The sequence below is a fragment of the Antechinus flavipes genome, chromosome 3 (assembly GCF_016432865.1).
Source record: "Antechinus flavipes isolate AdamAnt ecotype Samford, QLD, Australia chromosome 3, AdamAnt_v2, whole genome shotgun sequence".
In the NCBI taxonomy this organism is placed as follows: Eukaryota; Metazoa; Chordata; class Mammalia; order Dasyuromorphia; family Dasyuridae; genus Antechinus; species Antechinus flavipes.
The window spans coordinates 9250991-9265607 of record NC_067400.1 but is presented as its reverse complement, the minus strand read 5'-3'; the positions used below and the strand labels follow the sequence as shown (position 1 = coordinate 9265607).

Sequence of the window (14617 nt, the reverse complement as noted above, 5' to 3'; positions counted from 1 at the left end):
CTCTCCCTCCACCTGCTGCGATCTCTCGACAAAAAGACCACGCCTCTCCGCCTACACGCTCCACCCCTCTAGCCGTAGTTCCGTACGGCAAGATGGCGTTCCCCATTAATTCCTCCACTGGGTCTGCGCTCCCAACTTCCTAACCTGGCCCCCTTTCCGACCCCGCCCCTTCCTCTACGCTTCCTGCTCACGCGACCCCCGTGCACGAGGCCTCATCCTGATTGGCCCCGTTTCCGCGTGACGTCACGCTGCGTCGCGTCGCGGTGCTTGTGGTAGCGACGCCGCCGGTTAGTCGGTGGGCGAGGAGGGAAGATGGATGCAGGTGAGGAGGCGTCGTCCCTCAGCTCGGGATTCGGGTCTGGCGGTGGAAAGGTTGGGGGTCGAGACCGGGCGCGCCGGAAGCGGGGGAGGCCCTGAGGAGCCAGCCTCCTCGGCCCGGGCCTGCGGGTCGCGCTTCGGACTGGCGTGCTGGGAAGACGCAGCGGCCGGGCGGGCCGGCCTTGAAGGCCGGGAAAGGGCCCCGCCCCGCCCCCAGCTACGCGGCGTCCCTGAGGTCAGGCGGCCGGCTGGGCCGGGCCAGGCAGGGTCTCCTCGCCGCCCCGAAGGGTCCCCAAGGCCTGGACCAAGGTTACTTTGTGTCCCGTGGGGCTAGGAGCCCACGCGAGGCGGTCCACGAAGCCTGGGGGATGGGCCCCAGGCTCGAGGAGGAGACGTCCCCTTCCCCTTACTCGGATAAACACAAACGTCCCTGGTTTCCGTGCGGGGGGGGGGGGGGTGGCCCGCGGGTCCTCGCCGAGCTGCGAACTATCTCTCGTGGGTTCTAGGCTGGAGCAGGAGGGGACGCAGAGCGGGCGCGTCCTCGGAGCCGGGGCGGGGAACCTCAGTCATAGAAGAGGACCGGGTGCGTGGCAAGGCCCCGAATGGCTCCATCACCCCGAGAGATCTGGGTGCGAGTTCTGCCTCAGCTCCGGGGCCCCGGCTGCCGGGGGACCCCTCGTCTGGCACTGATTCTTGGTGCGCAGCCAGAGTTAGAGAGTCGAGCCAGATGTCCCCCTGGTGGGGCGGGCGGGCGGCCGGTGACTCCCATCCCCGGGGTCGGACGGAGCCCAGCTGTGCCTGCCCAAGGGCACCCAGCCCTGCCCAACTCGGTCTGCTGCTCCCCCCCACGAGCCGAGGAGGAGTGGTCCAGCCCCGGGTGCCTTTGCCAGTGAAGCCCAAGAAGGGGCTGCAGAAGCTGCTGGACAGGGTCACAGCCACCCATTCCCCGCGGCCCCCCTGCCTGGAGCTCCTCCCTACCCCACCTAGTTTTATCTTTACCCTCGATTTTGTGTTTTGGCCTTGTACAATGAATGACCTTATCTGCAAAATAGATTAATCCTGGCTACAGTTTTCTTTGTCATTATATGATATTATTTTGTCTGTTTCTCCTGGCATTTTTAGCTTAAATAAGTTTAAAATTATGCCATTTTAACTTGGAAATAGTACTTTGAAGGTTTTTTGGTGGTTGGGAGCCTATTACTTAAAGGAATAAACGTGAAGAACTTTGGAAAAAGAGAATTCCTGGAATTATAATCATTTGAGTTCAAAATGAACACAATAAGCAAATCTAGTTTTAAATTTAGGAGTTTTGATTGATTTCTTTTTTTAATATCACTCGCTTCCTAAAGAAGCTTTCTTTCCCCAAATTGAATATTTTCCAACACATGTCCCTATAATCCATTACCTCTCTGCCAGTTGGAATCCTTTGCAGTCAAAATTGGTCATTGCATTGACCAGAGTTTTAATGTTTTTCAGTGTTTTCCTAAACATTATTGTCATTCTGCTAATTATTTTCTTGGTCCAGCTTTTCTAAGTTCTGGGTTCATGTCAATGTCCGTAAATTTCTGGGAATTTTTATCTTTATGAGCCAGTAACATTCAGTTTCATGCCTATACAATAGCTGTTTCAGCCATTCCTTGATTATTGAGCATCCATTTTGTCAAAAGTGCTGTAAGAAGTAATTTCTCCCTTGTTTTTTACTTCCTTGGGTATTTGATTCTTTTTGTGGATGAGTTGGACTGAGGGACCCCCAGGTCCCTTCCAACTCAAACTGTGAGTGTGACCAGTAGTGACATCTCCGGGGTAAGGAGAACGCACCGCTTAGTGATTTCTTTATTGGAGTTTAAAATTGTTAGACTACAGTTGTAGTATCTTCAGAGAAAATATTTTTTATTTTGAGCATTGTTTATAAACTTCTGTAATAGGATTTTTTTATTTTTTAAGGTGGTCACTAAATTGGGCTGCGCTAAGAACATTGATGAGAAGGTGGTGTGGCGTGCGCTGAAGTCAGATCTGTGTTTAAGTCCTGACTCTGGCGCTCTGTGACTATGGGCAAGTATCTCGTGTTAGAGAGCAGTTGGCCAATCTAAAGCGATTGGATCAGGGACTCTGGAGTTTGCCCCAAATGGTGAATTTGTGGCTACGGACCGTCCAGCTTCTCTCTCCCCAAAAGAGCTTTCATAGAAGTAGTGGGATAAAGAAAGGAATTAACTGTCAAAGCATTTTCTTGAAAGAGAGGCTTGGGCCTGGTGAGACCTTGAACTGCTTCCTTAGTACAGTGCTGGGCTCAAGTCTACCTAGAGGACAGACAGAAAAGGTTGTTTGACACCTTGGGAACAAAGTTTTATTATACATCCTTTGGGCTTAGAGAAGGTTCATTTGTTTTTTCCAAGGTTATATACTAGAACTTAAACCAAATGAGCCGAACCCTGTATATCAAGCAACATTTTAAACAACTACCTGTTAAAATCCCAGGGGAATGCTACATATGTAGGGCTCCTTTTGAGGCCATGAATTTGTTTAAACGGGATGGTATTTTAGCTTTTCTTGCTAAAATTATGTAATTGTTTAGGAAGTACTAATATAGTCTTCTTCAGGCTGCCCTAGCTCAAGTCCTGGAATCCATTAGCATTTTGTACATGATTACAGAGTTCAGTGCTGCGTAGTTATTTTTACATGTGCTATTAGTACATTTCAGGTCAGGGTCTCTTTTCATCTCTTTGTGTTCCATTCAACAAACGTGTGACCTCTAACAATCCTGAAAATGTCATAGATAAATAATATATAATGAATAACAAGAATAAAAAATAACAAATAAATAAAATATTTAGTGACAGTGATAGACTTCTTTATTATTGTCTAGACTCCTAAATTTCATTTTTTTTGCATGTTGTATATAACATTGATCTAATATGTTGACAGAACATATATATAAATAAAATAAAAAGGACAAAATCAATCTATGGATTAAAGAGATGTCATTGAAAAACCTCTGTACAATTTCTCAGTTGCATATTAAACTAGTTATCTTTATCCTTGAAATGCACTCAGTAGTAATTTCCCAGCATTTTAATGTAAACTGTTTGGGTGTTCTTTAAAGGAAATCCATTTCATAGCAAATATTTAACCATGTTAGAAACAGTAAACTTATACAATTTTGTAAATTTAGATCGCATCGTGTAATCTTTTAGAAGTTTTTGTAGACAATCAGGGTGAAAATGCTTTTGAAGCAGAACTGTACTATGATTTATAAATACCATCAGTGTACCTTCTTCTTGTGTGATTTTAAATTAGTCCCAGTGCTTTATTGTTTTTCCATAAAATCAAGCAGTTTTAGAGATGAAAGGACCTAACAGCTCATCAAGCATGGACCCTAATGTTTACAGATGAGGCATCAGACCCAGAAGTGAGATGACATTCAAGGTCACACAGCTGAGAAGCTAGAACTTTTAAACCAGTGTCTTGTCTGTGATGTTTTCATTGTAAGAAAGGAGTAAAAAGGGATTTCTGAAAATCTGATATTGAAACCCAGAAAATATTTAGGCTTGATTAAAAAATAATGATTTGTGAGAAATTAGAAATGGTGCTCACTGGGAACCTGTATTAGTTGACCCAAGTTGGTCCAAACTAATCTTTTTTCATTTTTTAAATTAAGTTTAAATGGGCTGACTCTTCATGTATTTCTTAATTGGTACGACAACAAACCATACAGATTTGTTGTGGTCTATTTTCTACTTTTATTTTTACTTTGTAATGTCATAAAGTCAACTAAAGAGTCATGACGTGCTGTTGCTAGAATGTGGTTGAAAAAATGAAATTTGTTAGAATGTCTCATGTTCTTCAGTTTATTGGCAAGATCTTGCCCCTTACGTAGATATTCTACTATCATTCGTTCTATATTTGGCATCCCTCAAACTATAAAATAATTGTTTAAGAATTCAGGCTGCTATTAAAAATATTCATTTAAAATTTTTTAAAAATAGAAAAAGACAGAAAAGGAAAATAAAAACAGAAAACATTGTGTGTCCAGTGGAACATCAGGGAGGACTCAAAATATGTAACAATAAATTTCCATTTCGAGGAAGCATAAATAATAATAGAAGAGATTATATTCATGACTGTCCATCTTCGCTTTCTTATAGGTTATTTGTTTGTTCTCTGCTTATTCTCCCCTCTTCCCCATCTCTTCACACACACACACACACACACACACACACATCTTCTCTCCTTTGGCCATATGTCAGAATGCACAGATTATGAATACCATTTCATCTAAAGATCATGCAATTATAGAAGAGCATGATAGAAAAGATTTCTTTATTGTTAACTTATTTTAAGAGGTGAGAGAATAAAGTTAAGCTGGAAGAGTTAATACTTTTTTTTAAATAGCTGGTTTAAGTCAAATTTATTTAATTCTATTGCTGTGTGAATTAATATTTCCTTTGTTAGAATTGGGCAGATTGATAGAAATAATTTGTTCATATAAATACCACTGTTAATATTAGAAATTTTGCTTAAGGTGTAAGGAAGCTTCAAGCTCAGCAAGGCCACCCCGCCAGTGTTATAGATAAGAAGAGGTTGGGATGGGCAACTGGCTAGGGATGTAACTAAGCAGTAAACCCAGGATTTAGGACTCCTTGCCTCCAGTATTCTTCCTGCTGTACTGCAGTATCCACTTCATACACCAGAAGGCATTGTTTGGGACCCCATCTTCCCTGTGTCACTGAGATGAGTTAAACTGGAATTTTCCCAAGATATTCCTGATAAACCATCTTTTTCCTGAATCCAAAACCTTGCATAGTCGTGCATATTAAGGAAGTCTTTATCCTTTAATTATGTTCACATTGGTTTTTTTACCTTTTGAAATTTAATTTTGACTCAGAATAGAGCTAGTTGGGTTCACACATATAAATAGGAAAAATTCTCATGTCTAAGAAAAATAAAAATTTAAGTGGAAAATTAGATGACTGAGCACAAATGAAAACTTGCACTATGATGACATAACAAAGGTGATATTTTAAAGTGCAGCATATATATATATATATCTATTCCCAGTGCATAATAGTTAGAAAAACTGCAAATAGCAGGGGTCCCCAATCTACGGCTGTGAGCCCGTGAGCCAGATGCGGCAGCTGAATCCCCCTCACGCAGGGCTATGAAGTTTCTTTATTTAAAGGCCCACAAAACAAAGTTTTTGTTTTTACTATAGTCCGGCCCTCCAGCAGTCTTGACGGACAATGAACTGGCCCCCTATTTAAAAAGTTTGAGGGACCCTACAATCCATAGGTGAAAGGTATCCCTACTGTAACATGTCTGATAGGTGATTATCCCACCTAGGACAAGAATTCTGTCAGTTATTCTCTTTGAAGTATATATATTAACGTGAGTAAGATTATTGAGTCCCATTTTCTCTTATTTCCACATATTTATTCTCTTCCCTAGGATTGTTTCTTGAATTTTCATTCTTCATTTAACCTGTTTTTTAAATCTTAGTTCCATGTTGTCACTTTTCTTGGAAAGCAGAAAGTTTCCTCTACACCTACAACTTTTCCTTTTTGTACCTTGTCTTATTTCAAATAGTTGTAATTTTCCAGATAATCTTTTAACATGATTTTATAATACTAGATAACATATCTTAGGGATCTGGGCAATGGTTTTCACCAAGCTTATTATTATTAGCTTTAAATTATAGATAAGAGTTTTCTATTTGAGTTTTTATTTTCTATTACAACTCAGAGAATGGGTTGTCCAGTGTTGCTGTGAGGATGGAATACAGATTGGTCACAAGAGTGTAAGCAGAAGTTGGTCTTTGGAAATGACTAGATTGCTAGTGTTGCATCAGAAGCAAGCATATGAATAGTGTATTTGACTCAAATCTGGATGGGGGGGGAGGCAGGGAGGGCATAGAACCCTTAAGGTTTCAGTGGAGAATGGTTTTTTAAGACTGTAAGAGAGGGTGAAATCATCCTCGTGGAACTTTGCCAGCTGCCAGCTGTTTTCTGTTTATCTTACTATCATTATAGATCATTGAGATGTCTTGGACTGAGGTCTTTGCCAAGGGCTTGTAAAACATTCTGCCTGGTACTCAAGGAGTAGAGAAGGAGACAGCTAGTACCTAATATAGTTAAATCTTTTCATTAAGTAAAATCAAGTAAGTTGAGAATAATTTGATTTCATTTATTGTTTAGTTTGTTTTCATTAGTTGTTGCGTTCTCACCTTGAGTAGATGCTTTAAGGAAAAAATCTGTCTTTTATTCCTTTCTTAGTAATTCCAATTTTAATAATTCGCCAAAATATTATATTTGTCATTTTAATACTATGATAAGCTACTGAGAATTTGACCTTCATGATTTTAATTGGTTCATTTTAGTAGCTTTTCTCACATCTAGGTTGTCTTCATCTCTTTGGAGTCTTTTGTACTTGTCTATTTAAGTGGCTAAGTAGGTTTCAGTAACCCATAAATTTCTTAGTTACAGCAGAAGACAGGTGTGATAGATTTGAACTTATTTATTAAGACTGACTAACCAGTACTGTGCTGGCTATAAAGTTGGCTTCCTGACCTATAAAATTTCATAAGAAATATGTCTGCTCTGCATTTCTCTACTCCATTAACTTAAGTAATTTTACTTCAGAGTAATCTTGTTTTGTCTTTTTTTTTTTTTTTTTTTTTTTTTTTTAGGCACTTGGGGTTTAGTGACTTGCCCAGGTTCAGGAAGGGAATGGTAAATGCTGATTTAAACTCAGGATTTTGCGCCTCCAGGACAGTGTCGAAAAAATCTTGGAGTGACAGAGTTGGAACTTGGTTTAAAAATAAATATTTGCTCTGATAGTTGTATGCTTTTTACTTTTCTCTCTGATATTTTTCTTAAATGGAAAGCGATGACATTTTCTTAATGATTAACAGTTTGTCATCATTTCATGGTAATAAGCTCAAGAAAAATGTTCAGGTTCAAATAAAGCCTCTTGTCGAGAGTGCAATGGTTGTGTGTTTGCTAGGCCATCAAATAACTTCTCTTGTGAGCCCCTGGTCACTTTGTGATTCTGTAGGAAATGAAGCCAATCCAAAGGAGAGTCTTATTGATAATGGGATCAAATATTCTGAAATTAGAAATTATTATGCTACAGTGTTCTATAACTAAGGCTTAGGTGGTTTTTGTTCCTTTCAACAGCAAACTCTGAATTCAGGGCAGTATCTTGAATAAAGAGAAAATGGCATGCAGTTTAGTCACTTCCCAGACTCTCATATTGTTTTCATGATGGTATGAAGTGACAGGTACTATTACCAGGCTATAAAAATGGTCAACGAGGCTTATAATTGAGATGATTTGTTCCCAGGCCATATGGCAGGTTAGTGGAGATAAAAGAAAGCATTTAAGTGTGTGATGATTCTTTGATCTTTTCCTTCCAGAATGATCTGCAGGAAATAGAGAATTTCAAAGCTGGAAGGGACCTTAGAAATCACCTGGTTCGGCCCTGTCATTTCACAGATAAGGAGCTGGCCTAGAGCAGGGAAGTGACTCGCCCCAGTCAAGCAGCTAGTTAGGAGCTAGTCCTGGACTGGAACTGGGCTTTCTCCCACACAGGAGAAGTGTTTCTTAAGCACCCACCCCGTGGCAGACACTGTTAAGTGTTTTTACAAATATTATCTAATTTGATCCTCACAACATCCCTGGCAGGTAAGCACTATGATTTTTCCCATTTTACAGTTGAGGAAACTTTAAATAGATAGAAGTATACCGTGCTGGCTCACAGGGCTAGTGTCTGAGGCTGGGTCCAGGACCCCCGAGTGCCTCCAAGCTCACAGCGTTGTCTATGAACAGCCTCTCTGTGCACATTGTTTCTTAGGTGTTTCTTTATCTTTTTGTGAGGAGAATTAGCATGTTTAGCTAGGATTTGTAATGTAAATCACTGTAAAAAAAGAAAGATTGAGTTGTTGATCTAAAAATGTTTCCTTAGAGAGGTTTCAGGCGGAGACCGCATTGGGATGGTCATTGACAAAGACCAGACATGGATTCCAATATTCAAGGGCCCAGTGCGTACAAGTGTTAACACTGCACTAGCTAGAGTGAAAAGCTTAATTATACTGTGAGATTAATACCTCATAAAGGCATAGTATCATTCGATGCCATTGAAAAAGGAAGCCAGTCCAGCTTTTGTTGAAAGGCAACTGGAGAATATGGACACCTGTTGCAAAGAGTGAGGTTTACTTTCTGATGTTTCTGAAAGGAACTAATTTTTTTTTCTTTTTTTTGGCTGAATGATTCTGGGTTTAGTTACTGTTTTTGGCCAAATGATTGCTGTGTAAAGCATGTTGAGAAGCCAGCAAAGCCACTTTACTTTTTCTGTCCTTGGCTAAATGGTCTCCCTTGAATTCAAGGGAAGTGGGGCTGATTCCAAATGAGCAGTTGTCATGTATGCTTCCCTAAAAGTGGCGACCCTACCATTCCCCTGCAGTCTTTGCTGTTTCCTGAAGCTTCGCTTCCTTTGGGTTTTGCTTGAACACCACTAGAGGAACATCTTAGCCAAGGGAGGAAATGTTTCATTCGCCGGCTTTCTTGTCTTCCATAAACTTCATCTTCTGTTTGAAAGGCTAATCATGGGCTTGGAGAACAGCAGGGCCTCTTTCTGTGATTGATGCCAGTGGAAATCTGCTTTCCCCAGCAGAAGCACAAGCTCGTCCTCTGGTGTTCCTTTGCTGTCAGTGTAGATGGGTGGCTCTTCCTGGCACTTATGAGTCCAGATGGAGCTGAGATCTGCTTGAGGAGCGGGGAGGCTGAGAGTGCAGGAGTTCTCAGCCTGATAGGGGGGACCCTGCTTAGATTTCACATAAAATCTAACAGAGTGTAATGTGTGCCAGAGTGGGAGCAGCTTGGAGAGGAGATGGCCTTCCTTAGTTTCCAAGGACCTTTGGTGTCCCCCACCCCAGCACTCTTAGCATTGTCAGTCTCCAGTTGTTCGTATTGCTGCCGATGTCCTGTGCTGGCCTGGGCTAACTTGATCCCAGCTGAGTTCTTTTTCCCTGCCTTTTGGCACCTCCTGAGCTGCATCAGCACAGGGAACTTCCTTATTCATTTGTTCTCAGCCCCTAGCACAGTGTCTGGTGCCCAGTAGGAACTTGTGGATTGATAAATAGGGCAAACACTTCACAAGGTGGTTAGAAAAAGCAATGCAAGACATTCACAAGATCTTTCAAGAACATTAGAATTGGTTGTATAACATGGGAGACAGTCTCACAAAACTGCCCAAGGTGCTGTGCTCTATGAACAGAGCAAGATTGAACTAGCGCAGAAGCGCGAGATGCACAAAGTTATGAGTCCACCCCAAATGTTCATAGAAACTGTGTCTGACCGGGGCAGAGCACTCCGAGCTCGTATTGCTCTGATCAGCTCAATTGGACTCTCTGTAACTTGACTGTAACATAGTCATGCCAATTTAGTCCTCTTCAAGAACAGAGAACAGTCAACTGTCATATAAAACACATTTCCATGTTAATGTGAAAGAAGAAACAGATCAAAAGGAAAAAAAGAATAAGTGAAAAAAGTATGCTGTCTGTATTCAAGGTCCGTCAGTTCCGTCAGTTCTTTATTTGGATGTGGATATCATTTTCTTTTGTATTTGTCTTATATCTTTGTATTGCTGAGAACTGAGTCAAATCATCACTGAGGTTGATCATCACAAAATGTTGTTGATACTGTGTACAATGTTTTCCTCCTTCTCATTCATACAAGTCTTTCCAGGTTTTCTGAAATCTGCCTATTTATCATTTCTTTTTTCCTCAATAGTATTTTATTTTTCTCAATAACCTGTTTGTCATTTCTTACTACATAATAGTGTTCCATTACATTCATATACCACAGCTTTGTTCAGCCATTCTCCAGTTGATGAAAATTTCCAATATTTTGTTACCGTGAAAAGGGCTGCTATAGGTTCTTTCCTCTGTTTTATGATCTCTTTGGCATATAGACTTAATCAAAGGGTATGCACAATTTGGTTGGCCTTTGGACATAGTTCCAAATTGTTCTTCAGAATGATTAGATCAGTTCACAACCCTAAGATTAGTGTTCCAAATTTTCCTACATTTTTCATTTTCCTTTTGTGTCGTATCAACCGTTCTAATTGTTGTGACCTGGTATCTCAAAGTTGCTTTAATTTTCATTTCTCTAATCAAAAATGATTCAGAGACCTTTATATGCCTATAGATAGCTTTGTCTGAAAACTGCCTGTTCATATCCTTTGACTATTTATCAATTGGGATTTAGCTTGCATTCTTACAAATTTCACTCAGTTTTCTACATATTTGTGAAATGAGGCCTTTATCAGAGACAGTTGTATGTATAATGGTTGTTTGCCAGCTTTCTGTTTTCCTTCTTATCTTGGTTACATTTTGTTTGGGCAAGCCTTTTAATTTAATAAAAATATTTATTTTACATTTCTTGATGCTCTATCCCTTGTTTGGTTATGGACTTGTAATTAATTCATTTAACTTCTTTAAGAAATTGGACACCAGCCCTTTTTGTGGTGGCAAGGAACTGGAAATTAAGTGGATGTCCATCAGTTGGGGAATGGTTGAATAAGTTATGGTATGTGAACAAAATAGAATCTATTCTTGTCCTATAAGGACCGATCAGCAGGCTGGATTCAGAAAGGCCTGGAAAAACTTACATGAACCTAATGCTAAGTGAAGTGAATGTGGAACCAAGAGAACATTTATATAGCAGCAGGAAGATTATATAATCAACTGTGATGGACATGGCTCTTTTCAACAATGAGGTGATCTAAGACAATTCCAGTAGATTTGTGATGGAAAGTGCCATCTGCGTGCAGAGAAAACTGGAGACTAAATGTAGATCAAAGCATACTATTTTCATCTTTTTGTTGTTTGTTTTTCTCAGTGTTTTTTTCCCTTTTGATCAATTTTTTTGTGTGTGTAGCATGATGAAAAAGGAAATATGTTTAGAAGAATTGCACATGTTTGTAACATTAGGTTTCTTGCTGTCTTGGGGAGGGAAAGGAGAAGACTTTGTTTAGAACACAAGGTTTTGCAAAGGTAAATGAATGTTGAAAGCTGTCTTTGCATGTATATGGAAAAAATTAATACTGCTAATAAATTTTTTTAAAGTGTGATGATCAACTATGATAGAGTTAGCTCTTCTCAGCAATATAGTGATCCAAGACAATTCCAATATGCTTTGGAAGGAAATGCTGACCATCCAAAGAACTATGGAGACTGAATGCAAATTGAAGCATTTTTTTGTCACTTGTGGTTTTTCCTTTTTTTTTCTGATTTTTCCTTTCCTAACATGACTCATATGGAAATATGTTAAAAATTGATTGTCCGAAGCGAGTGCAAGGGATAATGTTGTAAAAAAAAAAAAAAAAAAAATTACCCTGGCATGGGTTCTGTCAATAAAAAATTATCATAAAGTAAAAATAAATAAATAAATAAATAAAATAAAAAATGATTGTCCATGTATAATCTATGTCAGATTTCCTGCTGTTTTTAGAGAGGGAAGGGAAGGAGTGGGGGGGAAATTGAAACTCAAAATCTTACAAAAATGAACATTAAAAATCATCTTTACTTGTAAATATACCACTAAAATAAAATTAAAAAAAAAAGAATTTGGATGTTTTACTGCTTGGTGCATATATATTTAGTATTGATGTTATTTCATTGTCTTGAACCTTTTAGCAAAGTGTGGTTTCCTTCCTTTTATTTAATTAGGGCTGTTTTTGTTTTTGCTTTGTCTGAGATCAGGATTGCTACCCCTGCTTTTTTATTTCAGTTGAAATAGATTCCACTCCAACCTCTTACCTTTTACTCTGTATTTTCTTGTAAACATTATATGGTAGGATTCTGGGTTTTGATCTACTCTGCTTTCTACTTCTGTGGGAGAGTTCATCCCACATTCACAGCTACAATGACTAAATGTGTATTTTCCACCATCCTCTTTTTCCTCCTGTTTGTTCTCTCTCTTCCCTTTCATCCTTCCCCTCTTTGACAACATTTTGCTTCTCTCTACCTCATTGTCATTCTCCTCTTCCTTCAGTCTGCCCTCTCTTCTTTCAGTGTCTCTCCTTTCCATCTCCTTTACTTAAACTCCTCTCCGTGTACTTTCCTGTTGGGTAAGACAGATTTCTGTATTCAACTTACTATGTCTATTTTTTTCCCTCTTTGAGCCAATACTGGTGAGAGTGCCCTTGCATCTTTCCCTTCACTGTAATGTTTTTTTATGCCTCTTCCTGTGAAATAATTTACCTTCTCCCTTTCTTCTATACCCATCCCTTAATTTTTTTTTTTTTTTTTTTGGTCATTCCCTTTGGTTCATCTTATGCCCATACTCTAGCTGTACTAATAGAGGTATAAATCTTGAGAATTAAAATTAACATCTTATGTAAGGATATTGGCAATTTAGCTCCATTGAATCCCTTATGTTTTCTTTTCCCCTTTTAACTTTTTTTAGGCTTCTTAGGTATTGATTTTGAAAATGAGGTTTTTTTTTTCCAATTCTGATTTTCTCTCTATGAAAGCCTGAAATACATCTACTTCATTGAATGACTATTTTTTTCCCCTTGTGGTATTATGCTTAATTTTGTCAGGTAAGTGATACTTGGTTGTAGTCTTAGCGCCTTTGATTTCTGGAATATCATGTTCCAATACCTCTGATCCTTTAATATGGCAGCTGCTAAATCCTAGGCAATCCTGATTGTGGCTTCTTGATGTTTGAATTGTTTCTTTCTGGCCATTTGTGGTGTTTTTTCCTTGACTTGTTACTTCTGTAGTTTGGCTATAATGTACCTTGAAGTTTTTATTTGGGGGTGTTTTTCCTGAGGTTATGGATGGGATCTTTTGATCCCTATTTTGCTTCCTGGCTCTAGGATATTGAGGCACTTTTACTTGATAATTTCTTAAAAGATGTTGTCCAGGTCCTCCTTTTGATTATGACTTTCAGGTAGTCCAGTGATTCTGATATTCTCTCTTCCTGGATCTGTTTTCGAAGTCATTTGTTTTTCCAATGGAGTATTTTATTTTCTTCCATTTTTTCATTCTTTTGAATTTCTTTGATTGATTCTTGATGTCTCAAAGAGTCATTAGCTTCCACATTTTGACTTTTAAGAAATTGTTTTCCTCAGTTAGCTTTTGTCTCCTTTTCCATTTGCCCCAGTCTACTTTTTAAGCAGTTAGTTGCTTTTTTTCCCCAAGCTGTTCTGTTGACTTTACTTTCATAATTCTCTTGCATCTCTCTGCTTCTTCTTCTCTTCTCTTCTTGTGTGATTTTTTAAAGTTCTTCCATAAGTTCTTTCTGGACTTAAAACTACTTCCCATTTGGGAGTAGTGGGGATATTTGCCCATGAGGTGTTTTGACATCCATTCTCTTCGGAGTTTGTGTTTTGATCTTCCCTGTCACCATAATAACTTTATATGGTCAGATGCTTGTTTGTTTCCTGCTCATCTTTTTTGGTCCTTTTCCTTTCTTTTAAATTTAATCTCTTCCCCTGGGGTGGGAAGGACATTGTCTCAGGCTTCTTGTGCCAGGGTCTGTAGAACATTTACCTGGTGCTGTGTTGATGTTGCGCTGAGGTCCTTGGGGTCCTTCATGGGGATGCTGTGCTGAGGGCTTGGGGTGGGGGTGTCTAGTGCTGCCAAAAGCTGTTGGTGGCTGGCAGCTTCCCTGGGACTGAGCCATGGTCCTAGTGCTGAGGTCTGTGGGTGCTTTGGGCATTTAGGGTTAGGGTCGGAAGTGCCCTGCCCTGGACGATGCTGAAGTGCTGAGCTGTTCTCAGAGCTGGAGTCTGCCATTCCCCCGGTTATGCTGATGCACCTGGGGGTCCTAGTGTTGGCCTTTGCCTGTGCTGGGGTTCGGGATCTTTGGCAGATTTGCTGAGGTGAGGCTTGATGCTGACTTTCTGGGAAGCTTCTTGTATTGGACTTTGTTTCCCATTAACTGAGTGAAACGGTCCTTTCAAGTTTCTTGGGCCCTCTTTTTGCTAGTTCTTCTATTCCAGGATTTGTTTTGGAGTACTATTTTATGAATGTTTACAGGTAAATATAGGAGAGATATAACAATTGACGACTTATTCTGCTTAGGTTCCTGAAAGTTCTAAGACATTATACTTTTTAAGCTAGGGAAAGGGAAGACTTTCCAGTGAGCTAGTATAACGTCTGTAAAATATTTGTAAAGTTTATGGTGGACTAGATGGACATTTCTCCCAGTTCTTTCTAAATAAACCTTTGCTGCACTGTATATCGTGTTATGGAAGTATTATAGACTAAGCATATTGTTTACTTTGTGATTTATTA

At 39.7% G+C, this 14617-nt stretch overlaps 1 protein-coding gene across 2 annotated transcripts in view; it reads left to right on the top strand.

The window, feature by feature from the left end:
* The first annotated feature begins 239 nt into the window (after window positions 1-239).
* Window positions 240-14617, top strand: part of ATG4B (autophagy related 4B cysteine peptidase) — a 36377-nt gene continuing 21999 nt past the window's right edge. The window contains exon 1 of one of the 2 annotated variants that reach the window (XM_051991678.1): window positions 240-322. In XM_051991678.1, the coding sequence (XP_051847638.1) occupies window positions 313-322 (10 nt within the window). In that variant the 5' untranslated portion in view covers window positions 240-312. Of the gene's footprint in view, window positions 323-2256; window positions 2371-14617 lie in introns of those variants that run through there. The other variant, XM_051991679.1, reaches the window with a different exon arrangement.